Source organism: Balearica regulorum, chromosome 1 (assembly GCF_011004875.1).
Source record: "Balearica regulorum gibbericeps isolate bBalReg1 chromosome 1, bBalReg1.pri, whole genome shotgun sequence".
NCBI classification, from domain to species: domain Eukaryota; kingdom Metazoa; phylum Chordata; class Aves; order Gruiformes; family Gruidae; genus Balearica; species Balearica regulorum.
Window position 1 is genome coordinate 25,883,252 of NC_046184.1, and position 27,773 is coordinate 25,911,024.

Genomic DNA, 27,773 nt, shown 5'->3' on the forward strand with positions numbered 1-27,773 from the left:
GGGCGGGCGCGCTGTCTCCGACCCTTCCTCTGCCTCGGCAGCGGTGGCGGCGGCGCTCGGCTTCCTGCTCCGTCGCCGGCGGGCGGGCCGGGGCAGCCTGCGCGGCGCGGCCGCTGAGGGACACGCGGCGACGCTACGCGACGTGCCCGTACAGCCGAGGTAGGGACTCGCGTTCTTCGCGGGGGCGCAGCGTCTGCGCTCCCCTCCCGCCGGGGATTCCTGCCGCTGGCTCTGCCGCCCGGGCGCGCATCGCTCTCCCCTGCGCGGGGCAGCTGCGCCGCGCCAGGCTGGCGCTGGCTGCCTGCCCCTGCCTCGGCTGACGGCTTCCCACAGCAGTGCAACTCCCCCGGACCGTTTGGCCCTTCCCCCGGGAGCTGCCACCGGGAGGAGTGAGGCGGACCGGGGACCCGGGTGCGGGGCAGGGCAGAGCCGGACGGCATCCCCCGTCCCCCGAGGTCCCTCGGAGCAACCAGCTGGGCGGGGAGCGGGGCGGGGGTTTTCTCTCCTCCCCGTTCCCTTCCTCTTCTCCGTCGGCCCTGCCGGCGGTGCGGGGCCGGCAGCTGCTCTCCGCCCGGGGCCGGTGGGAGCGCTCGGGGCCGTCGGTGGAGGAGGCACCGTGTGGTGGCGGCTCTCGGCGGAGCTGGGCGCTCCGGTCCAGTTAAATAAGTGAAGTGTTCGCAGTGCAGGCAGCCTCTTGCTGCTGAAACAAAGACTTAGCGCGGGGAGAAGGCAGCCGTGCTGCTCTTCGGTGCTTGTGTGCTCTTCTCTTTCTCCGCTGTGTAGCGGGTCGCGGACGTTGTTGGCAGATGGGTTGTAAGTCTCAACTCTTGCTTAACTAAAACACTGAATCCGCCGTTACAGAGAACAGTCGTGAACTGGTAACGGAGGAGAATGTGCTGCGCATCCAGGGTTGCAGAGAGATACTTGGCCACGCAGTCAGCGTTCCTTTGGTTTCTAGCCTCTGAGTTGCTGAAGTAGGAAAAAATACAGTAATTTTTTTTTTTTTTTGGTAGGTAGGTAAGTGGTACCATATCTTAAGTTACGTTTTTGCCAGAACTGCTGAGGGACAGTGTAACTCACCTGATTTCTTGATCTTTCCATTTTTTCACATTAAAAAGAGATTAAATGATAACATAATAACTCCAGACTCTTAAAAAGTAAGATATACCAGGTATTCTTTGCAATATTATGTGTGCCCCGTAACGCCGTGCAGGCTTAGAGCCCGTGGTGGTTCTTTGCTGGTGAACCTAGGTGACTGGTCCTCTTCTTTTAACAAAGTATTTAACACTAATAGGAAAATTATTTAGGAACAACAAAAAAAGGCTCGTTAATGACTGTGCACAACAGTCTTTTTTTTATTATTATTTTTTTTTTTCTTTAAAGCCTCCGAATCTAATCAAGGTATGAATGTCTTCATTAGCACATATTCCACCCCCTGGGATTCTTTAAGTATGAAGAAATCTTTTTCATCTGTTGGTTTGCGTAGTTGTCTGTGTGGCAAAACAAGTTTTGTAACTTGCTTTAAGCCTGCAGGTAGGCTCTTCACAAGCTAATACCTTGGTATTGTCGTGTAATAACACCTAATCACTTCGGGATGGCTTCTATCTCTTTCCAACAGTCCTGACCATTTCGCTCAGAAAGTGCAGAGTAAATAGTTACAAGTAAGTCGCCTCACGGTACCCACAAGTTGCTTGCCTTAGCCTCTCTACGTGCAGCCCGAGTGCTTCAGGGCATACGTGCTGTATGTTTAATGAGAATTTTCTCAGTGCTTTAAGAGAAGAGTAATAATATAGAAAAAGTTTGAGAGTTTAATGAAACTTCGACAAGCTAATACTTAAAAAGTGAACTGTTACTACTAAATGCTTAGTTTCTGGTTTTGTTCAGAATATTAGCATAGTATATGGGAAAGAGATTTTTTTTTTTCTTTTCTGTAAGATCACCAGATGGATCAGTACTATGTAAGTTGCAAAAAATACCAATTTGCTTACAGGTTATTTCACAGCCTAAAGATTAGGTGTCCGTAAGATGAATCTGCAGCAGACACAGATAACTTGTTCGTTAAGATTTATATTGTTCAAAGAGAAGCTGTTGTTTAAATGGAACTCTCGTTCTGGTTTTTAAACCTATGGTCCCAGAGAAGTCAGAGGGTTGACATGCGAGTGTAAGGGCTGCAAGTCTTGCCACTTACATTGGCGATCATTATCTCCATGAGGCCTAATATAAGTGATATATATGTTCAGTTTTCAGTTTTTCACTAAAATCTGCTGAGTGAGGTTAGAATTGAAGGCATAATTATTGTAAACCTGCGTATTTTCTCTGCCAGTGACCAGCTGCACAACCCTGTGACAATCGTTTTGCTGTCAACAGCACTGGAATTATTGTAATTGTTTCACAGTTTACAAGGATCCCTCTGGGAAATCTCACATTGATCTGAAACCAAGATTGTCCATAAACTCTCAGCATTACTTTAGGAAAAATGTAATCCACAATAGCATCAGAAATCTTAGAGTCTTACAGTGAGACTTCATGAGATGGCTGAGCAAATCTAACAGCCTGATGCTGCTGTGCTTTGCCTCCCAACACTCCTAAAAGTTGTCTGCTAATCTGGCAGAAATAATATTCATTCCCTTTTACTAGGTTAGCTTTCCTTAGTGAGTAAAATCATGTGGCCTGGGCTGGAGTGCTGGTGAGTGGGGCTGGAACAACCTGCCAGGTGAGCTCACCTATCTCATAAATTTTCATGCTTTCTTGGGTTATCCAGGCTTGAGGCCCAGTGATGTGAGAACACAAAGAGCGGTGATGAGGAAATAACTTTAAACTGGTATTGCTGCTTGAAACCTCATTTCTTAGCACCAGAATTTTCAACTCGGATGTTAAAGCATCTGCAATCTATAAATAGGTGCTCTTGGCTTCCTACTTAGTTGTCTAAAATGCTGTGTCTAACCACGAATCCAAGCGTAGCCTCCTCATGCTTTTCTTAATGGTATATGTGTCCTGAGAGGACTTTAGGATTTTTTTTTTCTTAAATGAAAAAAAAACCATTCTGGATAATTTTCTATTTCTGCCCTTTAATTTGTTTGCATCTGCCTGCATCTTGATGTTACCCACAAATGTAAAAACTTTGTTCCTATTCAGTAGTCCAAGTCATTAATGACAATATTTAATATTATTTTCACCAGGCTTCCTGAAATCCAGTCACACTTAAGTTTTCACAGGGAGTTATCGATAGTTACTCTTCTGGAATTGTTCAACTATTTTTGCTCCCCATATACAGTACCATATTTCTATGATACAAAAATAGTTTATGTCTTCATTTGCAGACAGAGCTGCAACTTAGCTTTTCCCAGCTCTCGTTGGAGCTCAGTGCCAAGAGGAGGATATGGAAGAGGCTTGTGGGAGAGGGAAGATTTGGAAGACTGTCAGGACAGAGGGAGCTGCTGGAGTAAACTCTGCCCTGCGTTTGATGTGTGCTGCTGTTGAGTCAGTTTTAATGGCAGAAAGTTTCACAATGTGTTTATATGTACAAAAGCATGGTAGTTCTCATGAAAGTCCAGTTAAAATCTTAATTAACATCAAAATAGATGACATTTAAGAGTGTCCTCTCTATTCATAAGACTTGCTTTCTTCTTGTGACTGGCTGGCTTCTCTTGTCCCATCCTCTCTCCAGTTGTCTTTTCTCTAAGGAGAAAGTGACCATCTTCTAGTAGTAAAGACTTTTTTCCTTGATCAGTTTTGGTATCACCGGTTAGTTGAGTCACCATTTCACAAACATTTAAGCTGGTATAAGCTAGTACTAGTGCTGCTAGAAAGCTGCTGACCTGCTCCCAGACACTTATTTCTGCTTTTGGATCAGCCCAGATATTCTTGCGAGTACCAGGTGAGGTGGTTGAGGGAACTGCCATGGTTGGCTCTTTGCTTGCTGGTCAGCTGAAGGTCAGTGACACCTGGATGGCTTTGGAACTGGATTTGAGTTGATTCAGGCAGAAGTTTATTACAGGAATTTCTGTAATAATTAGTGGATATCTCTTAAAGCAGCATGATCCAGAGAGGCATGGCATCAGGAGTTGTGTCAGTGTCTTCACATCAGCTGTGTATAGAGTCTCTCTCAGTTGTAAGCTCACTGTGGTAAGTGCCCTCCTGTCACTGAGGGATGCTATTCCTTAAATTAGTTTACGTATGCTTAATGTGGCAAATTTCTCCATAGGTGATGATATGCAGTAACTTGCTTTCCCACACTTTAATTTTTCCCACCTATGATGATCCTTAGATTTTAAAATCTCAAAGGATAGAAGATGGCTGTGTTGGATTTTAGTTAGTAAGGTGTATACCAATTGTTAAGTAAATATTAAATTATACAAAGTGCGTGTGTGTGTGCATATATATATACACACACATATAAAAAGAATACATTGACCCTATAATTTTTTTTTCTGTGAAATTAATTCTTCTTGGATATAGCTTATGTGTTTGGTACTGGTTACTGCAAGATTGTTCCCAGCCAGGAGGTAGGTTATGGATCTTTGTTCTAATCCCTTCACGCTCAGAAGCCAGTCTAGAGACTGCCATTTTTGTTGCCGTCTCTCTGTGTCTTCAGTAGGAAGAAGTGAGTCACTCCAGAGCTGTAAAGGATCATGCAACTGGCTGACTTCCTCTCCATTTTTGAGTGTCTTCCACCTCATTGCTCGCAAATCATGGCCTGTCCGGTGCTAATACGGACCAGTAGCAATGACTTGCCTGTACCACAGCAGCACTGTGATTCTGAGTGCGTCACACAGCATGGAGGTTATTAGTCACCGACAGCAGTGTCATATCTGCAGTATGATCCCACTCTGCAGCATCCTGTACGCATAGCGTTGCCCCTCTGCATCTGGGGCCTGCAGTGCTGCTGCCACCCCTTCTCCCCCCCCCCCCCCGAGCTGATGCTTGATGCTTTCTCTGCAGGCTGCTTCCCTCAGCCAGCAGCACGCTCTTTCTATCCTGCAAAAGGCTAAAGCCAAGTGCTGCCTCGTATGGGAGATGAGTGGATGAGAAGGCACTCAGTTGGTGGAGCAGGGGATTCTGTGTCCCTTAGAGCAAGAGGAGGGAGAGATACCAACACTGCTCTGAGCGGTGGTTGTCACCTGGAAGTACTTTTCCTGGGGGCACATCCTGGCTTCCTGGTGAAATCACCTTGCTACCGAGCAAAGGTTAAAGCGTCTCTTCAACATGGAGCCTCAGATCACGCTGAGCTTTTGCTAAAGACGCTTAAATGGTTGGTAATATCATAGTAATTTTTTTTTTGCAGTCATGTGTGATGTCCCTTGCTACAATCGGTACCCTTGATTTTCTCTGCCTTACAAAATATATAGGAGCTCCGTGCCTCGCTGTGTCTGTGGTCTTGGTGTGCAGCTCTGTGGTGAGGCTGATGTGGTGGTCTGTGCGGTAAAGGAATCTCACTCTTAAGTTGATGATCTTATTGTGACATCTTAAAGCTACTTTCTAGAGTCTGGTTGTGCTTGGGGAGAATAGTGGAGAGGAGCGAATCAGTCTTCCTGTAGTAAACTTGGACCTATAGAGGAAGTATTTGTAATGCTCCTTTACTGTTCTGCTTGCTTTATAACTTTATTTTAAATGGGCTCCAGTATGAAGTGACGTGCTGTAACCATAACCTCAAATGAATTTCTGTGGTGGTGGTGTGTGGTTATATCAAATCATAGTAATTATATGTATGTTAATTGTTCTTCAGACCAATAACGTTGTTGTACGGTAGATCTATTGCAAATTGCTGTATGGGGCAGGATAAAATGCACGGCAGTGATGTCTAACAATGTGAAACCTGTTGTATGTTTGAAACTTCTACTGGCTTCTGGCAACACCTTGTTTCGAGTGAGACCTGGTGATCTTGCAGATGAATGCATTGCAAAGCTTTATTTACTCTTTCCTGTTGAGGAAAGACTGAACAGATTTTGTCGTTCTATGAAATTGAGGTGGTAATTTGTTTCTTAGAAAAAACAAAACCAAACAGAAAACATATCAGTGGTTTTGAACTTTTGAACAGGTGGTAGTCACAGCAGTGCATCAGTTTGTCAGAGAAGAAAATGTTAAACCTCACTCTCTTAAACCTCTGTTGTGAGAAATATTTACTTCTCTGTGATGAAGTTGGAAAGCAAGTGGGTGAATGAGGTTCAGTAATTTGTCCTTGAGAATTTTATCTGTCTGAATTTCTCTGTGTGATTTTATCCAACCCTATGAAATACAGGGCTAAGATTCTCTTTAATAGTTATATCAGCAGCAATGTACAGTTTATCACATGAAAATAGTATGGATTTTAGGGACTGTAAATTAAATCCCATTTTTAAATATATGGACCAGATTTAAATTTTATGTAAGAGTCTTCAAAGTATGGATTGGGTGTTTACGAGGTTTGGGGCTTTGTTGTTTTTTGGTTTGTGGGGTTGGTTGGTTTTTGTGGGGTGGTTCTTTTTTTTTTTTTTAATTGCAGAAGGAATGTGGATTGAGTTTCATTTGTACTTTTATCTTGGGCTTTCCAGGATTCGGGAAAATTTTTCTGTTTGAGACACTAGTTTGTGTGTTGCTTAAGGTGAAAGTACTAGCAAAAGCCTGCATGGTCAGTAATTTAACTGTCATTTGGGAAACATTAGTTTTGCACATGAGGTATCAAAACACTCTGGCAGAGTAATGCTGCTTCTGATGTATATTTCCTTTCTTAGAAATGAAACCATTTAGCAGTATATGCAATGTAGGACATGCAACAGCAGAATTACCGATTTTAAATTTTTGAATAAGTTTGGGTTTCAATTGCAGTAGTAGTAGCAGTAACATAAAATCTTGTTTTAACAAGCAAATGCTCAGGTCTAACTCAGTGTTGTCAGAATACCAAGCTGAATCTTGCACTTATATGGAAGAATACGATTTAGGTGGTATCATTTTTATAAGAAGTTAATAGTTATACTTTATGGTAGCATTTGTCTCAAATGAGGAAAAAGTACTATCCACAAGTCTTTAAGTTGTTCTGTGTGGACACACCTTTCGCCTGGGTGGAGTTCTGTCATAACCACAGGGAGTTCATATGGATGTAGGAATGCCTGTAGGGAACAACTGTTTGGGTGACAGCCTGTGTTATCAGAAGATACAAATGGTGCATGATTATACAGTAAAACTGAACTACAGTAGTTACTCTTTTAAAGATGTAATTCTTTTCTATGTCTGCCATTCATCAGTTTCAAATTAAATGAATTTTGTAAACATGGTGGAAAAACTATGCTTAGTCTAGCAGAAGGGTAAGCAATCATCTGGGTAAGGAAATGCATCTTGTATTTGAATAAAATGGTTATATTGGAATCCTAGATTCCTATGCCAATTTAGAATTGGAATGATTTTGACTGTCTCAGCTGTTTGATCCGTGGCATGTAATTCAGGTTGGCACAACCACTGGTTTAAAACCAGAGCTCACATAAGAATAGCTAATGCTGTCCCTGACGTATCTGATTCACTGTGTAATAAAACCACCACTGCTCTGAACTGCTTGAAAACAACAGACTGAAATATCTATTAACAGAGGCTGGATTAAGCAAAATGTTGTTTCACTGATTCCATTTTACCAGCTATGAAAAGGTGAAATGGCTTTTTTTTTAGCTGTTCTCTGGCAGGAAAAAAAAATAATGCATCTGCTAATCGTTGAGGAAGACAGTTTGTGCTGCAAAAAATAAATACCGTCTTAATCTACTCATGACTCAGAAATAAAAGCTCAAGCCCTTTTTTTTCTTTTTTTTTTGGTACTAAGTAATTTTGAATGCTTATCTAATTCTGGTACAGTGTGCTTGTATGCTATTCATATTAACAGATAGTAAATACAGATAAAAATGGATATAACATTATTTGACCAATTTTTTAAACTATACAAACTTTTAAATCTTGTTTGGAGGAAAAATTTCTCTCTGAATTTAATTCAAAGCATCTCAGGCTGATAGAAATTTAGTATTATGTATTTTGGTACAGATTTGCATATAATAGTGTAGAAATATAGGGGACATGTTAATACTGAAGAGGACGCTAACTCACACCTTGTAGAGTATCTAGGTTAAGAAAACTTGTCTCTTGTGTTTTCCCAGAGTTTTATGATGATTTACAGCCTTCTTTTCTATTTCTTGTTTATCTTTGTAACTGGAAAGTTGTGTTTTTTTCAACATTAGAGCTACGAAGAGATAAGCAGCACCTAGTGGGTACTGAGAACAGTCCATCTTGGGATCTTTTAAAGCAGTTTTAAAATTACACCTTGGAGATAAGAGACAAAGGTATCTGTTCCTTACTTCTCTCTTTGCTTTCACAGTTCCTTGCAAAGCAAACCCAATTCTTTTATTGTCCATAAAAACATTTATCACAATTGTATTTGAAAAACCCTTATAAACAGAAGTACATTGCAAGTGGCCAAAGCTGTCACGTGCAGCAAGTAGGACAGAGGCTGTGCCTCAGCAACATGTGCCCGATGTCGTGTGTCCCATGGCACCGTCTCTGGGCACGAGTGTTGAGCAAGGCTGATAAAGAATTGGCTGAATTGAATTGCATCCAGCTTGGGATTGAAATCTGGACTTTGTTCAGTGTTACGTCAGTGTGGAAGTAGTGATAAGAACTGTTTGTGTGTTTATCAATTACTTTACTCGCCTCAATAAAATTTCCTCTTGCACCTTGATTTGAGGAAGAAAACTTGCTTGATGACCATCATATCTAGTACATGAATGCAGGAAGGACTCAATCTTAGCATATTATAAAATTTATATCATCTAATAGAACATGATTATTTGCTTGACAGGATTACAGACTCATAGTTTTCCTAAATGAAGTTACATTATAAGCTCACTGTGTGAAGTACCTGGCAGGGTTTCCTCAAGAGACACAGGTCACTTTCGAGTGCCAGATACTAAAACTAGATTGTCAGTTAAAAGCAAGTATGCATTGGAATATGTGCAGTAGCTATGTGGACGTATGGACTAAATTTATCAGATTTGGGTTTGAATCTGTCATTCCCACACAAGTTAATAAGTGGAGAGCAGCAAACTAAAAATCCACTGAAGACTGAAACTGAGCAGTAAAGAAGTGAGGGAAAGCCCTTTTCTCTCTTCCTTTTTTTTTTATTGTAAGCTGCTGTTTTCTGATGTCTTCTACTTTTGTTATGTTGCCCTATGTATAGCATTTTGGGCTGTCGTGGGGGTTGCTTGGAATGGCTTTGGCACTGGAAATCGCCCCTGCTTTGGAACAAAATACAATGCACAAGGATGGGTGGAGCAGAAAAAGCAACCAGTAACCTCAGATCCCAACTGTCTTTCCACAAATCCACTCCCTAGTAGTTTGCATCTAGAATAAATAACTCTCTTCTGCACATATAGACGTGCAGTTCCATGCCAGCGTTCAAAAAGGATTTATAATCTGTAACTTCCTATCTTCTCTGGCTCGATGAGCTGTCTACCTTTTCCTTCCTATTCTTGAGGGATTGACCAACCCATGCGCTGGGCTGTGCTGAAGAAGCTATTTCTGAACTCTCTAATATGGCAGCACCAACTTTCTGCCTGTCTGCTGGTTTTCTCTTTTGTTGGTGAGTCCATGATGGTCTGCCAGTTCAGAGTCAACTTCCTACATTACTTTAACTAACAAAGTATTCCCTCCTCCTTTGTTTTCTACTGTTCAGTATTTCACAGCTTTACATACTGGAATTTTGCCATTTTGATGGACCAGTGTGGCTGGCTGGCTGAGCTCGGCTGAAGGTGAGAATCATCAAAGCCTTGCAAGAAAATATCCACCTCGTAGTGACAAGAGACCTGACTCTTACCACCCTGTGGACCATAACCTCTTTGTAGCTTTATGCTTTTTATTTAGGATGTGGATATGGCTTACTGTAGTTGAGTTCACTGGTCTGAACATCTTGCCACTGATTATTCTCCTGAATGCTGGCTACTGTGACTTGGTGATGACAGGCAGCAGGGTTCAGAAAGCTCTGACAGTTGTGCTTGCTGAGAGAGTACGTGTCCTCACCTTTAGCACCAAGTGAGATCATAGGAAAAGGAAACCGTGCTCCTCCAGCCTCATGAAGAACTGCACAAGGTTCCTTTGAGACATAGAAGTATCAGAAGTTTAATAGAATAGCTGAAATAGCGATATTCATCTTGTGAATAATGTGCCAGATATTTGACTATGCTGATTGTAACTATATATGTTCTGACTTAAAATGCTTTTACTGCTGACCATGATAGATGTAAACCTGCAACTTGCCACACTTCTCCTTCTAATAGCCTATCCTGGGCAACGTGGTCTAGTGGAGGGTGTCCCTGCCCGTAGCAGTGGGTTTGGAACTAGGTCATCTTTAAGGTCCCTTCCAACCCAAGCCATTCTATGATAACAACTTCCTTTGTCTTCAGGTAGAGGACAACTGGCATCTGAAGGCACTGGTTTTAGGTTCTTCCGTGATAGCTTCTTGTTTCAAGGCACTTGATGCTGCGTGCAAGGGATTTTTTGGTTTGTTTCCACTGCCCAAGTTTTAGACCTTGACTGATAAAGGTCTTAAGTTCTGCACTAAGAAAACAATCTGAAAAAAAAAAAAGGAAAATCTATGTTTCACAATCATACAATATAATGCTTCCCCAAATTCAACCATTTTACTTTGTGACTTGTAGATGTTGATTGCTTCTGTTGCCTGTTTCAGCATGCTCTCCTTGGCCGTTGCATCTGTATGGGGTTCTGCTCATCAGAGTGCTGCCTATAGACTATACTGTAGGCTGCTGCACCTTTTGCCTCAGTGTCTGACTAATAAGTGATAAATGTGAGCCATACTGTACTGCCTGACAGAGATAAATGATGTTAAGGTTGAATATCTTTGTCAATGATCTGGACGAGGGGATGGAGTGCACTCTCACTAAGTTTGCGGGCGACACCAAGTTGGGCTGGAGCGTTGATCTGCTTGGGGGTAGGAAGGCTCTACAGAGGGATCTGGACAGGCTGGATCGATGGGCCAAGGCCAGCTGTACGAGGTTCAACAAGGCTCAGTGCCACGTCCTGCACTTGGGTCACAACAACCCCAGGCAACGCTACAGGCTTGGGGGAGAGTGGCTGGAAAATCTGCCTGGCAGAAAAGGACCTTGGGGTGTTGGTCGATAACTGGCTGAATACGAGCCAGCAGTGTGCCCAGGTGGCCAAGGCGGTCAGCAGTGTCCTGGCTTGTATCAGAAATAGTGTGGCCAGCAGGAGTAGGGAGGTTATCGTCCCTCTGTACTCGGCACTGGCGAGGCCGCATCTCAAGTACTGTGTTCAGTTTTGGGCCTCTCCCTACAAGAAAGACACTGAGGTGATGGAGCACGTCCATAGAAAGACAACAATGCTGTTGAAGGGTCTAGAGCACAAGTCTTATGAGGAGCAGCTGAGGGAACTGGGGTTGTTCAGCCTGGAGAAAAGGAGGCTGAGGGAGACCTTATTGCTCTCCTCAACTACCTCAAAGGAGGTTGTAGCCAGGTGGCTCTTGGTGTCTTCTCCCAAGTGACAAGTGACACGGCAAGAGGAAATAGTTTCAAGTTGTGCCAGGGGAGTTTTAGGTTGGATATTAGGAAAAATCTGACTGAAAGGGTTGTGAAGCACTGGAACAGGCTGCCCTGGGAAGTGGTGGAGTCACCATCCCTGGAGGTACTTAAAAGACATGTGGATGTGGCGCTTAGGGATGTGGTTTAGTGGTGGACTTGACACTGCTACGTTAATGGTTGGGCTTGATGATCTTAAAGGTCCAACTATTCTATGATTCTAAAAAAGTGGTTATTAATATTACTGGACATTCATAAGCCAAAAAGATACTTAAGTTGTAATTCTGCTGCCTCTACTTGATGGAATCTTATGTCAAAGAGGAGAGAAATGGTGTTTGGGTTTTTAGTCCATTCCTAAAGCAATTGAAGGAATGTTGTTGATACTGGTTTTGTGCATTTAAGTCTGAGCAAGCTCAGTTGTAGTCCTGTGTTCTTTGTTTTTAAAACATTGTAAACTAAGCACTATTAGAAATTCCAGATACATTTTTATAGCGCTTCTGTAATTCCAATTATGAGGTCTAATACTAAACATGTGGAGTAATGGTCTATTCTTGATTCATAAGGGCTCATGGGCTGTCCTATTTTACTCCTGTCTTTAATTAAAAAATTAAAAAATAAAAATTACTGTATAGGAAAAGGACTTGGCATTCATAAGTTGAGGTTTTTTGCAGCTGGAAAATGCTGTGCAATGTTAATATGTACTATAGCATTCCTGTATTTATTCTTTAGATGAAACCCCACAATTTTTTGGTATGTTGTAATTTAGGAAAATAATCTCTGCATAACATCTAAAATTATTTTCAAGTTGAGGCATAACATTAATTTTTACTTTTTTCTAAATCAAAGGAATGTTTAATTTTTTTTAAAAAAGCATCTGATGAATATTTATTGATTGCAACAAATAATGATCACCAAGATGGGTCGATGCGGGCATTCAGATAAAGGCATTCTGCAGTCAAGGTTGGATGATGTGATTGTTTCATTTAGTTTCTGCTTTTTCGTTTTGTTCATATTCTTGCTCTCAAGCTTTGAATTTGTTACGTGGTTCTGTTTATAGTCAAACAAAAAGAGGAATATTTTTTTTTTTCAGTGCTGACTTACAACAAGCTTGTGGTTGTTGATACTACAGGTGGTGTTTATTTTAATGTTGATAAATTTTCAGGGGTGGGGAGGGGAGACAAAGGAGCTTGCAACTTGCATCCAAAAGTTGCTGGGACTTCGAAGCAATGCAGATGGAGTTGTTGACTTATACCACATAGCTTTAGGAAATCAAAGACCGTTTAGATACAGCACTGATAAATACTTATGTCATGGGTTGAAAGTGGAACAGAACTGTAGTGTATTGGATGAAATTAAATGAATATTTTTTCAGAACACTTGTTTCATGGAGTAAAAAATGAAAGTACATCAGAAACCCATCTTGAATCTTCTTCCCTTCACTGTGAACATTAAGAGTTAGGTATTCAGGGCAATCATCATTAATGGTGTTAGCTAGAAAGTCTATGGATTTGGTTGTTTTTTTTTTTTTTACTGTTAACTCATTGCAAAAGTGCTTATTTGGCTGTAATTACAATGATGTGCTTTTCTTTTTTCCGTAGGTGGCTATTTTTAATGCAGTAGTGTCATTAGCTGGCTGAAGACTAAACATGAGAATAGCAGGTAAGTGTGCTCAGTAAAATCAGACTTTTTGTCACTTGTGCAACAAGTTCTATAGACAGCATTAACAAGTTGTGACAATAAGGTTTTAAAATAAACTTAACAGGCATTACTGTTCCATTTAATGTTTAATGAAACTAATAATGGAATTTGGGATGGTCTAAGAGCAAGCAGCTGGTTAAAATGCTTCAGCTGATCTGCAGTGACTGGTTAAGGTGCTGTGACTTTACATACTTCAGCTGCTAATTCTGTAAGATGATGAAAGACTAAGGAAATGGCCAATTGATGTCTTAAGTGATTTGCTCCCTGCCTCACACCCCAACCAAAAGCGCCCTGCGCGTTACCATATAGCATCTGAAACTTCCTGAATGGTTACTGGGAGTGTAAAAGCCGTGAAAGCCTTTTCATAGAGGTCAGTTACTGTAGGGTTTGAGAAGTTGATTTTACTTGACAGAAGATACAGCAATGAATTTATAGCTTGTAAAAATAAGTTCTTTGCCAATATAACACTACAAGAAAATATTATTTTTGACATTTCCTTGCAGTAGAATAGCCTGTGTGGCAATTGAACAGTTTTGAGTTTCTGATGCATTGCACTTTTATTGTAGTCGTAGTGTTATGTTGCAAAAGGAGCAACTATTGGCTCTTCTAGGAGAGAATGACACCTTCTTTTCTGAGCGCTGCACGTTAACCTTCTTAATGCAAGAAATTAGTCCTGATTTTTGTTTTCTGGGAGCAACCTGTTAAAGTAAATCTGATAAAGAACTGGAAAATGCTGCAATTTTAGGAAGATGGCTAAATGACCTGTAAAATGACTTTCCTAAACGTCTTTTTTTCTTCTATCTAACTGCTTCTATTGCTAAAACCCACAGACAAGAAGATAAGGCAGTTTGTGTAGAGTGTTTAACCTGTAGCAAACAGGCTGGTTTTGATTCAAGTGCTAAAAGAGTTTTCTAGGAGAATTCTTACTTCTCCCACAGAGGAGGCACTCATAGTTCAGTTGAAAGGCTTGGGACAGAGTGGAGGGGATGATTAATGCTCAGACTTGAGTTCTTATTCATCTCACCTACTATCTACTGAAACAACATGGTCTCCAAGTGCCACTCGCTAGATGACACATTCCAAAATCTGGTACCATCTTTTTTAAGCAGCGTTGGTTTGAAAACCTTTTCTTCACCACTTAACGTATGTTCAGATCATCTGTTTTCTCTCGTGTTTGCATGTGGTTCACTTCCCTTCGAGTGCAATAATCTTTGGAGTTCCAGCATAATATTTTTAAATTAAGTTTGCATCTGTGTTTTCTTACAATAGTACGTATGTGTTCACACACACACACAAAAAGGGAAAGTGGAAGAGGAAGACTGAACTACAAGCAAACAAAAAAGTTGCATATTTCTCTTCACCTTTCTTTTTGTTTTCTATCCCCTTATCTTTTTTTAGCCTTTTGGAAGGATTGATTAACATCTCTCACCCTTCTGAAGGCTGAGTAATCTGTCTATTTTAAGGTTTCCTGAACAGCCCATCACAGCAGCAGTATGAGATCTGCAGGAGTACATAAGTTTGGGTTTTTTTCTGAAGGATTATTTATTTGGCTGGCAATCCGAGAAACAGAAGCATGCTGTAAGGCTGCTTCTTCCAAACAGTTTGACATACCAGGGTGAGACAGGAAGGCAGAATGTTGATCAGATGCCTCCTCACCTGACTTTTACTCTCAGTCAGTTAGTATTTTATAATAAGCTTAGAGTGGAGTATTCTGTAAAAATCTATTGAAAATTATGCTAAAAAGTGGTGGGCTTCATGGCAGTACCACATACACCCGAGTTTATGTTTCAGATGTAAATTGCTGTGGTTGTGTGCTTCCAGCTCTTCTTGCAGGAGGTAGCTTGACTGCTCAGCACTGGAGAAAGTTAGGCTTGTAACAATTCAAGCTACCTGAGACTTCAACATATTAAAAGGGGAAGGGGGAGAGGTACTGCTTTTTATTACTACTTAAATTAGCTCTTTTGAGTCTTCAAACTTGCTTTTTGAAGGTCAGTAATTTGAATTTGTTGAAAAGGAGGTGAGGAGGCTTTGCTGCTTTTCTTGTTTGTTTGTTTGTGTTGGTTTGGGGGGGGGGGGGTTTGGTGGGTTCTTGGTTTTTTTTTTGGTTTGATTTTTAGTGTAATGCTCAGATCTGACTGACCAAAGCAGCCAAACTACAGTATGTGGACAGATCCCTAATCACTCAGTCTTGGCCGTACATTAAAATAGAGGTAGCTCAATTTGAGGGGTGGGTGGGGAAGGAAAAAAAAAAACCAAACCAGTATTTGTGAACAGTGAGGAAACGGATAGACCTCGCTAAAAACAGGGAAGTGTAACAGAGGGAGGTGGGAATTTCCCCTTTGGACAGCAGCCAGTTAGATCAGCTTAGTTCATCTTTTAAGCTGGATTTCCACAGAAAAGTCTTTGGTTTCTCCTGCCTGCTGAGCTGATTTGGTGTACTGTGCTGTCAGACAGCATGGAGCTGGAGAAAGCGGAGAGCAGGGTATGTGTTTGGTATAGTGACCTCATAGACTGGCTCAGTTGCATCACCCATTATAGCATCCATTTCTTGCAGATTACTTCTGTTTAGCGAATCCACAAATGATCATCCTGTTTCTTAGTTCCCCTTAATGTGATCTGATGCACATTTCTCATGTAGTTAATTTTGGTAGACTTAATGTTATTGTTTGCAGATAACTTTTTGAAACTTTTCTCTGCTTCTGAATAGGTGCTGCAAAGTTGGTAGTAGTCGTAGCAATTTTCTTACTGACGTTTTATGTCATATCTCAAGTGTTTGAAATAAAAATGGATGCAAACTTAGGACATATATTTGGTAAGTGATGACTTTGTTTTCTCTGGACATCTATTAGTATTTACTTGAGCCATAATCAAGAATATTATATTCATTTTGCTTTAAACTTAACTTATACTCTTAAATTTAAGAAGAATTCTGTGGGTGTTTAGTGTGCGTACTTGTTATTTTTTTTATATATATTATATAATGTATGTATTCTTTTCTATATTAAATATTTACCCTACTCTCTTAATTTCATTTTTTTGCCTTCCAAGTATACAGAATCTTATGTGCTTTTTCTGTGTACTGATAATTCCAGTCTTAGTCTGGAGTTGTAAACTAGGCGACTTGAATGATGTTTCTGGAAATCTGCACTCTGCCTTTCTGCTGCTTAAGCAATTCAAAATTTGTTTGGGGTGGGCTTTTTTGCTTGTACAGGTACAGTACCATGTACAATTGAACGTGCAGTAATCAAAACATTTCAGATGTGCCCAGGTTCTACACAGAAAAGGATTACCAGCTGAGGTGACTTAAAATTCAGAGTGTGTGTTTTGAACCAACTTTACCTTTAAAGGGGCTTTTCATTATAAAGAAAACAATTTTAGGTAGTGGGTAGGGTTCATGTTATTTAACTTCAGATTACTACAGTGTGAGCCGACATCTGAACCAGTCACCAGAGGCATCTTTAATAATAATTGAAAAGACACAGGTGTCATTAAGTATTACAGCTGCATTGTAGATATGTGCGTGATGATGTCACTTGTATCCCAAGAAAGGGAGTCATGAGTGGTTGGATTCAAATACACCTGAGTTGCAGGCTTCCACTGTTAGGTGGAAGGAACCTCATCCTGGTGAAGAAAGGAATTCATTTCACTTTAGTGCTCACACCTCCACAGATCCTGGGGGTTTTGTATTACCATGGATCTTTGAGTTCATTAAATAATAATGTCATAAATTAAGGCAGTGCTTCTAAATGTGGTCCCTGACCACTTTCATTCTTCTACCATGTAAAGGCTAATGTTTTAGATTGGAACATAATAGATGTATTTGATACTTCATTTCAACTAGTCTATTTTTACAGGGGTAGAGAGAGGTTTTAAATTTATAGGATGTTTTATAGCAGATGACACTTTAATAGTAACATCTTGTAAAATTTTCTTTTTGCCTTTTAGCTAGATCAGCACTGGATGCAGCTGCACGCTGTGAGTGTTCATATGCATGTATTACTGCTGTGACTTGCTTTTCTGTTATTAGGAAAGACTGTTGAATTTTCATAGTTAAGAAAGTCTTAATTACACTTTAAATGCAATCAGGAACTAATTTTCTTCTCCTGATTTTCCTAAATTTCTGGTAAAGTCTGTTTTTTGCCAGCACTTCCCTTGTAGTTTTGTCTTGTGGCTTTTGATGACAGTGCCAGAGCAAGCAGCGGGGTAAGAACAAGAAATAGAGTAATGAGATACTGCAGGAACCTGAAGTATTTTAAGCTGCTATGAAACTGCAGATGAGATACCTTTGTCTTTGCTCTTTTCCTTGAATTCCTTCAGAAAACTAACTAATATTTCTCTGTTAGCCTACCTCTGGTGTTGTCTCTAAAATTATGTTTTATTTCCTTTTGAAAGCTACAAAACCTCCAAGATACAAATGTGGGATCTCGAAAGCTTGTCCTGAAAAGCATTTTGCATTCAAAATGGCAAGTGGAGCAGCAAATGTAGTTGGACCTAAAATTTGTGTAGAAGATAATGTGTAAGTATTTTTTACCTCTAAGTTATGCACACATAATCAGTAGTTTAAATGATTCTGTTTTGTTTTGCCAACGGTTTGACTACATGAAAAAATTATATTGTATTATAACTTAATCTCTGATGAAGCACACTTAATACGCTGCAGTAAATGCAGAAATGTATGCTATTTTAATACATGCAAAATAGCTTACACTTTATTTCGGGTTTACAGACTAAAGGATTAATTAGACTTTGTCAAGTCAGATGCAAACTTGCCTTCAAGTAACTTGTTCTTGTGCCTGTAATAGTAATTCAGTGAACAATTGTATTGTTAAGTAATTACTCTTCATATTTCTAGTTGAATGTCATCAGCTAAAACTGTGCTGTGGAATTGTCCTGCAAGTCATCTTTTAAACTATTTCCATAATACCAATGTCAGAACATATTTTCCGCCTTAAAGGATGCCTTCAAAAGGAAAAAATATTATTTTAATGATCAGGAGTTATTTAATTGTGCTGATGGTAACTAAAGTTAATAAATTTAAAATAATTGTGAAATGAGGAAAGGGACTGCTTGAAACAGTTTGATTTTGAGTTTGTCCTGTATTTCTAATACTGTATTTATAACAGAGTATTATCAGTAATACTGTGCCTAGAGTATGAAAGTTAATACCTTTCAGTAATCCTATAATGGGAATATTACTATTTATTTTTAGACTCTTTGTTTCTTTGATCGTAGGTTGTTCCTGCTCATTGTCACCTAGAGTGTGCAGCTTCATGTAACATAAGCTATCCACTCATGTGTTACATGTCAGAAAAGGCATGTTAGCATTGTCAGGATATTTTTTTTTAATATCAGCTGCACTGATATCAGCCTTTGCCTTTCATTTGCATTTCAACTACTCTAGCTGTTTCTCAGCCCACGCTATGCTAGTACAGAGTGATTCAGAGAGCACGTACAGCAATCAGTGCTAATTAATTCTACAGCAAATGGCAACTTTACCGTGACCAACATAACCCCATGTACTATAGTAAATAGGATAAATAATCTGTAATGGAATAAAAAGTATTGGTTTATGTTTTCCATCACTTTACTGTCTAAAGTAACACTGTAAGATTAATCTTACATGAACTTAGGGAAGACTGTATTTTTAGCATTGACTCTAGCAGTTAAGATGTAGTAAAGTTGAAATGGGAGCTTTTTTTTTTTTCCCCTGACAACTAAACACGTGCAACGTCTTCACTTTGTGTTATTAGTAGAAACACAAGCACCATTCGCATTTCAAGCCATTCTTCTGTGAGGCTGACTTAGCTCAGCTTGCTCACTTGTGTAGGAGTGCGTTTGCAGCGGAGCATCACGGTATAGTCAGGGAGCACGTGCAAAGCGAGCAGGAGCTCGCTGTTGACACGTACTAACTAGAAGCTGCTAAGTTCTGCTTTCCATTCTTATCATTGATACGCTTCATGACCTTGGACAGTCTTATCTAATCTCTCTGCATGGTAGTTTTGGTGTTACAAAACTTGCCAGCTTCTCATTCTGGTTGCTAGGAAGCTTAATACCTGTGAAGACTTAAGGTGATTCACTGATTAAAAGTTATGGGAGTGCAAATAATAATTTAACTTTGGGATTGTAGGATTTGATTATTTTTTTTATTTTTTAAATGTCTCGCTTACTGATTAACTAATAAGAAATTGTTGTTCCTGTCAAAAAAAAAATCCTCCACTTGATATTTCACTGAAGAAAGTGATGAAAAGAAATAGTTGCTGGAAAGAAATCTTGTATTCTGTTAATACTAGTGCACATGGTAGTGCACAGCTATTGGAGTCTTAAGTCCACTTTTCCTTGGCAAAAATCGTTCTGAATTCCTTCTGAGGAGGACTTGTAATGTCTGTTTAAAGGTCCATCAGAAAATGTGATTAATTGTATATGATCTCCTGCTTTGCTCATAAGACATTTGATTTCTCTTTCAAAAGCTCCCATAACTTGATTGTAAATTGTTGGAAGAATTCTAAAACTGATGAACGGCTGCCCTCCTGTGAGAAGACTGTTGCATTACAGCCTGTAGTCTTTGTGACTTAGAGTGAAGTAGTATCTCAGAGTTCTGAAAGAACCTATTTCTTCTTCGGTAGTTTTTTTTTTTAGTGATATTTTGTGAACTCACTCCTGCAAAATGCTTTTTTCTGATTAGTTTGTATTCTTCATACTTCCAAGACAAGGAAGCAGGGACAAGTTTTCATAATTTGTCAATGGTATTTACAATTTAGGTTTTTGCTGTGTATTAAACATAAGGATTTAATGTATTAAACTTGGTTTATGAGAGCACTAAATGTGCTGAAATATTTCAGAATGCATTTAATTTCTTAATTTTTATTGTTAATTATGTAGATATTTTGGTGTGAAACAGGAATTTTGCCCTGTAGAAGTTCAGTTATAGCCTTGCTCTCCTATATTGGAAAGACGTAGTCCAACTTAGGAAAAAATTTCTACTGTAGTCATGGTCAAAATACTAAATATTGCAGTTATTACTTAGTGGGTTTAGAAGAAGGGGTGATATTGCTGTATATCTTTACCAGCAACCTACATCTGCAGCCCCTTCCTGGAGCAAGCTAGGGAGGTTAAAGAAATCCTGATCAGGATGGAATTAAAGCATATCTTAGAGTGTGTTTGTAATTAATGAGATATACGCACCTATATGCGTGTGCTGAGGTGCTTTCTTGAATCTCATCTGTAGACTTTATTATCTTAATTTATGTAAGTTTCAACCCTTACTCCTGTTTCTCTAACTCTTTTACTCCTAGCTTCAAAATGTCAATGCTGGGATATTTGGGGCCTGGAGGCAGAACAGAGATTGTTACACAATCTCTGCCAGTGATTGCCAGTGAAAAGAGATGAGGAGGTCTCTAAGCTTCCTCTCACTGGAGTGGTACACCCATCATGGTCCAAGACAGCGCAGCAGCCTAGCTGACAGTCTTGATGTTCCCGTTAGCTCTTCTTTACAGCTCTGAAGGGCTTCCATTTCACAACATGTCTATACTTTCCAGCTCCTTTGCCACTCTGAGTTTGGCCAAATAATTGCTGTCGTAGATTGTGACTATTTTGTTGGGATGTGTAACTGTACTACACGATTATATTCCACTTTTGTTTCAAGTCCCATCAGTGTATGAACTATTTTTCTTGGATTTAGGTTTCCTGTTGCAGGTACAAGTAGCTAACTGCTTTGACTTTTTTGTTTCTTTTTGTGATGCTGCAATATTAAATTTAAGTACCTCGGTTCGGTTAGCTTTTAAACTCATTAACACATTTTTGTTCATCATGTGCTTACAAAAAAGCTTAAACTGTTGGTTACATGACTGTGTTAAGCTCCTGAAATTATTCATTGTTTCAGGTTCTTTAACTGCAAGGAATTTTCTTAAATACATTAATAGTACTTTATTTTTTGTGACATTTTTAATATACACACATACTTTGGAACCCAGATGATTAAGCAATCAAATGAAATGGATACAACTGGGGATATTTGATCTATTGTTGTTCTTAATTCAGTGGTGACATAAGAGCACATAGATTAGTTCAAGGAGATTTTGCTTCATTTAAGTACTCGTGAAGATGTGGTCTTTCAGCTATCTCTCAAATTTGATCCTATTTAAAAACCAGAAATATTGAACATCAGAAAATTGTCCTATTAAAAATAAATGTGTTTATTTTGTTTCAGTTTAATGAGTGGAGTTAAAAATAATGTCGGCAGAGGAATAAATGTGGCCTTGGTCAATGGTAAGTGACGTTTTACGTGAGCAGATTGTCTTCATTTTCAAATTGTTTCTGAAATTCAAAGTGAAATACTAAGGGATGGTGAAAGGCAAGCAGGAGGAGAAAAGGAAGTATTCAGCATATTTATACTGAGATAATGTCAGGTCTTGGCACTTCTACTTTTTTGTTAGAAAGTAGAAAAACTAAGTGCATTTTTTGTTTCTAAAAACATGTAGCAAAAATAATAATGTGGAGTGCTGTGGTGACTGTCTCGGTGATAGATAAATTCCTAACGTACATATAAAATGGGAAGAGACACAAGATGCGTGCTACTTCTTTTGACTTGGTGCGTTTCCACCGCTAATAAAACGTTGTAGATTAAATTTTTCTGTTGCCCTTTTTTCAGTGAAACTTGTTTAACAATTCTTCTACTACATGAAAGACCAGCTTATTGTTTCCTAGCTTGAAATCAATATATTCAGTTAGTCCATATCTATAGATCTTGTTCCTAAATACGTCATGTTATGCAATTGTGTTCAAGATTCTTGACTTTCATTAAAACCAAATTTACCTGTGTGTCACCTTGAAAGCTGAACTGAACATCAGTGCTGGCAAATTTGTCCTTAATGTGTAGGAAACAATTCCTTGTAGCACTGAGACAGCACTTTGTCATTTCACTGCAATATAAATTCATGGTTTTTTTGGATTGTACTCAGGTTTATGTCATCAAAAGCATGACTTGAACAATACTCGCTTAATCTTATTTCGCCCTCCTAAATTGTCTCAATCTGTTCAAACCCAAAATACCTACCTTTGTATTAGATAGCTGCCAGTCTTTCTGCCTGTCTTCCAAACTTTAAATGAATGTATATATTGAGAAGAAAACTACCTTCCATTAAATACTGCCTTGGTAGACAGCATAGTTTAAAAAAAAGAAATATAAAAAAGAGCTAATGAGATCATTACGTTGTCCACCTTCTTCTATTTCTTCTGGATGTTTAAATTGTCTAAGAATTTCCAGTCTATTTCCAGTGTAATTTTAATCTTTTACTTTCCATGTGGCACTAAAGACAACCTATAGCTGTGCTGTCTATTTTTGCAAAAACAACTTAAAAAAAAAAAAAAAAGGCAAATTGACGTGACTTCTCTTTACTGGTTTTAGAGGATGTGGGCTTTCTGTTGTTGAAGTAAAATCAGAAGTTTGCATCTTCTCTTTCTTTTTCCTCTTGCCTTTTCCTGCACCTTTTCACAAACTACTGTGCTGTTTAAGGAGAAATCTTCATAAAAGATGAGTTACATAGTAATTAATTTATATGGTGTCTTCTGCAGCACTTTCTTTGAAAGAGTCATTAAGAGGATTTGGGTATGTTGTCTGTAAAATAATTTTGGCTATATTTGACACCAAATATTTCTTTTTTCTCCAGGTAAAACAGGAGAACCATTAGACACTAAATTCTTTGACATGTGGGGAGGAGGTAGGTGCAGTTACTGTAGCTGGTTAGAGAGAAACAACTTAAACACCCTTTTTTTTCCCCTCCCTTCTCTAGGCTCCATTTGCTGTGATGGTTTAAGGTGATAGAGTGCCTCACCTTTACCTTGTAATTGGGAGGAGAATGCAACTTTAAAGAAACACAAATAGTCGAGGGAGAAGGGGAATGGTACGGTTAATCAAACACACTTGTTCTCTTGTTCTCCCCAATAGCTCCTGTTAGTGGTTGTGTCTTTACACAATATGGATGAAACTCTGTTTATAAAATGAGGGAGTTCTCTGATGCATTTTATCTTTCTCCCACTTTTAATAATTTTTTATAAATTTATAAGTATACTTACGAATATTCTTAAAAGGAATGTCTTTGCAGGAAGGAATTGCAGGTGTTTAAATATAGAGTGGTTGCCCTCTTACTAAACAGTTTTACGTTCTCTCTCTTTTCAGATGTGGCACCATTTATTGAATTTCTGAAGTCCATCCAGGATGGAACGATAGTGTTAATGGGAACATACGATGATGGTGCAACCAAGTATGTCATTGATTTATACAGTAAATATTGCTTAAACTTTTAATTGTTTTGTACTAAAAAACCTACATTCTTTACTACACAATCACTTCTGATAAAGTTTTGTTTTTTCAGGATGATGGATTTGAAACTGTGCTTTCAGTTTATTAGTTTTATAATGCTGTGATTTAGGGACAACTAGGATCAGATTAAAACTAACCAGGTGTAATGGGTTCTGTATATATTTACAGAGGGGAGTGTTAGGTGCATACTTCTGTGATCCTCACAACAGAGAAACAATAAATTAGATATTATATCAGACCCTTTAGCAGAAATATCCCAAATGCTCTTTGAAAATCTGAAAAGGCTAGGGATAAATAGTTGACTAATTAGCAGTTGCTGTATCAGTACACATAGGTGGGTTTTTTGGTGTGGGGTGTTTTGGTTTGTTTTTTTTTTTTCTTTTTCTGAGAGAAGATGGGGATGCAACAAGACGACAGTGGAGGGCATATGGTCAGTCCAACAAAGTATTTACTCATAGCTATGAAGAATATATTTTTTTTGTCAGACATTGGGTGTGTATATACACACACACACACATATATATATATATATTTTTTTAACCATACCCTTATTCTCCCTGGCTCCTGAAGACCCTGTAGGTTTCTAGCCACTCTCCTAGAATTTTGCCGAGGATATGTCATCTTTTTGGAGATATGCTGGTTTTTCTGTTGCTGATAGCTTGTTCTGTCTTATCCTACTAAATTCAGATACATCCAGACATAGGAACATACTGTGAGAACGTAACCTGGTGGAAATTGGTCTGTTCCACTAAGCACTTTTCTTGGATCAACTCAAAGACAGAGCTTGGTTACATGGGTGCAGAGACCATTCCTGATAGGCCTTGTCTGTGTCCTTCCTTTTGAAGTCTGAGAGGTTACTAGTGTGTGCCTCATGCTTGTTGGGCTCAGTGTTTGAAACTGTGCCACCCTAAGCTGTTCAATTTACTAGCGTAGACATAGCCTAAGAGGTTTCAGTTCTCTTTAAGCTTGTCTTCCAACCTTCCCAACTTTGGTCAGCTCTAATAGATACTCAAAATTACTGTAGAATTTATATTGTAATCTACTCTTGATGTAAGTCATCCTATCCAAAGGATTGGTTTTCATGGTGAAAATTAACTTTTTTTTTCCCCTCCTTTTCCTCTATTAGTTTAATAATATTAAACTGTTTCCTAATGTGCTCTGTACATTTTTTTTTTCTCTTTTGGTTCAATTTGTTATCCACAACTTGTCTGTATTTTTGATATAGGAGCAGCTTTGCTATGACAAACTCCTGACTTCAGTGTGCAATATTTGCAGTAAATAGTTACGAGTGTGTACATTCACTGCTTTTAGGAGAAGAAAACAATTTAATGTTTCTTTATGCCAAGGCTGGATCTCCTGTCTGTTGTTTTGCGACTTTTCTTCTCTTTGCTCTTTTCCCTTTCTTCTTTGAGGTTTTAGATAGTAAGTACAGTTAGTTTGTTTCAATAGTCATGTCACAGGTGATGTTTTTGAAAGCTGGTATGCAGATATGCTGTCAGCTAAACAAGAATGTGAATTTGGCCCATTCATGCTGACAGCCAGGAACTACTGCTTATTAGTGATATTACATAATTAGCCAAAACCTTACCACTGGTGGTTGACGGTAATCATAAATGCTAGTTCTTGAAAACAATTAAGTGTGAAGAACCAACACGTTTAAAAGATAAAATATTTTCCTTTTGATTTTTTTTTAAAATATAAGCTGCCCTAATGCTCTAGAAAATTGGAGTGTGGGTTGTGCAAATAACCTCCAAAGTACTTAATAATTTTCATAATTTTATCTAAAGTGAGTTATACAACTGTATCTCAGTAAGTAGTAATAATCAGAAGTTGTGTGTGGTGTTTAGTAATCGGGCAAATATAGTAACTGAAAGGAAGAAATAGCTGTTATTTGGAGGTTTGGGAATGATAACTTATCTTATGTTTTCCCTTCAATACTAAAATTATCCTACTTGGACCTACAGGCACTGAGCCATGCTGTGGGGCAGCATTCTGCATTTTGAATTAATTGACCCAAGCAGACAAGAACTTCTTTCATCTATTTCAGTCATTCTCCTAATCCAAAATAGCTTTTACTTTATCTAGACTTCAGCTTGAGCTTGCAAACGATGTTTACTTTAAAGGTCGACTTTTTCAGTTGCATGGAGAATTGCGAACATGACTTGAGATGTATGTATAAATTTTCACAGGAGAGGGTTCTTGCCTTTTGTTGGTGTACTGATAGGTTTGTACACTGTTCCTTGAGATTATAAGATTAAAGAGCAGTGCTCATTAGATCAGGTGATTTCAGAACTAGCCTTATTTGATTTTTGAAAGATAGATCTTGCCCAATATTGACTGACTTAAACTATATTTAATCAGATTAAAGCTGAACGGTCCATTGAACAAGGAGAGCTCTAAGGGCATGTATTTTATTCACATACTGAACTCTGTTTTGTTCAAGGCTTAATGAGGAAGCACGGAAACTGATCGCTGAATTAGGAAGCACATCTATTACTAACCTTGGCTTTAGAGACAACTGGGTCTTCTGCGGTGGAAAAGGAATTAAGACTAAAAGCCCATTTGAACAGGTCTGTGATTCTGTAACTTACGGGAATTTAGCAGCTCACATTAATAAAGGCATAGCATGTTTTATAAATACCATGCATTTGTTCGAGATAGGTATCTGTTGTAGTAGTGGCACACAGTGCTATTTTCAAATTTATTCCTTGAGTAGCCTCCTCCTTTTAAATGTACAAAATAAGATTCTTTGGTGATTAACAAATAAGAAAAAATCTTTGTGGGGTAGATCTTAGTATCCCAATAACTAGATTATTTATCTTCTTAATGAATCAAATTAAACTGAAAAATTAAAAACTTACTGTCTAACGCTTGTATTTGAGATGCACGAACAATGGCAGACCTCTGACAAATAAGTGGTAGTTATGGTGTTGGTGTTCCCTGCTGTTCACTTTGCTCTTCTGGCTAAAATTACTGCTGCCATAGCAAAATTTGTGAAATATAATATGTTCCCATACTTTAGCTGTTTAAAGGCAACAATGACACATGTTGAATTTTATTACCTGTAAAGGCAGTTTTGTACTAGGAGAGTAAGGAAAGTGTGTTCTCTTTTGCCAACTTTGCGAGGGAGTGGGAACTGGTGCAGGAGCAGTGACAAACTCTTGGAGGCAGTAATGTCTTACCTGACTGCAGATGGTTGCTTGGTGGAAATATAAACCCTTATTTAAAAAAAAAACAACCACAAAACCAAACCAAAAACCAAACAACAAAATGAACATTCACCATTAAATAATGTTCTTAAAGTTCTGGCTGTTCATTTACAGTGCCTTGTAAGTGTAGTATCCTTATTTATTTTTTCTAGTGGTTCATGTTTTAATGCAGTTGGTCTTTTTCTTCCTAAATAAACATCCAAAATAAATTTTAAAAATGCTTTCCCTATATGACTTAACTGTTTTAAGCATACACTTATCTCAGCAAGTTACATTGTGATAAATACTGAGAGATTGTTATATTTGATACAAAGCACAAGAGGCTAATAGTGATGTCTTCTCTTTGTCTATGGCCTGAAAACAAGTAAATAAAATGTCTTTTAAAGCTGTGAGTTAAAGCAACAGGATACATGACTTTACATTAACAGTAGATTGGTATTTTCTATTTATAGCATATAAAGAACAACAAGGACACAAATAAGTACGAAGGCTGGCCAGAAGTTGTTGAGATGGAAGGCTGTATCCCTCAGAAGCAAGATTAAATGAAAACAAAAGGAAAGGAGAGCAAATATGGAAGAAAATGCACTTTCTGCTATTAGTAGGGAGAGGGCTATGAAGGAGACTGTACTGTAAATAATATTTTTAAAGCATGCTTCCATCTTGTCGGTGTGTGCATGAGCACTGACATTTTGAATATTCAGATTATTTATTGCTTACACACATAGAAATCCTTTTTGTAAATATGTCCAAAATAAAAGAAACATCAAATCATTTCTATGCAGGTTCCTTAAAAGCACAGTATTTAGTTTGCCTGTGGTAAATAATATCTTGTAGATCAACTGGCTAATGAATTGCATATGTGGATAATAAACAGATCCTGAAAAATGTTGTACTGTCCTCTTAACAGCGTAATGTTGCTGTGAGTATGTAACCTTTGTGGAATATTGTAGATTTTAGTGATAAGTTAATAAAGAGCTTTAATTTTTTTTA

At 38.7% G+C, this 27,773-nt stretch overlaps 1 protein-coding gene across 3 annotated transcripts; it reads left to right on the forward strand.

Annotated features, from left to right (window-relative positions):
• Positions 1-27,773, forward strand: FAM3C (FAM3 metabolism regulating signaling molecule C). Of its 3 annotated transcripts, XM_075743205.1 has the most exons (11): positions 32-159; positions 862-1,013; positions 13,157-13,217; positions 15,964-16,068; positions 17,202-17,231; positions 17,649-17,772; positions 21,463-21,521; positions 22,922-22,972; positions 23,431-23,515; positions 26,018-26,144; positions 27,236-27,773. In XM_075743205.1, exons 3-11 carry the CDS (start codon positions 13,205-13,207, stop codon positions 27,323-27,325), a joined length of 684 nt encoding a protein of 227 aa, XP_075599320.1. In that variant the 5' UTR covers positions 32-159; positions 862-1,013; positions 13,157-13,204; the 3' UTR covers positions 27,326-27,773. The 3 variants fall into 3 exon arrangements, with proteins under 3 accessions (XP_075599330.1, XP_075599310.1, XP_075599320.1); XM_075743195.1 differs by lacking the exon at positions 862-1,013 and having other exon boundaries at positions 2-159; XM_075743215.1 differs by lacking the exons at positions 862-1,013; positions 22,922-22,972 and having other exon boundaries at positions 1-159.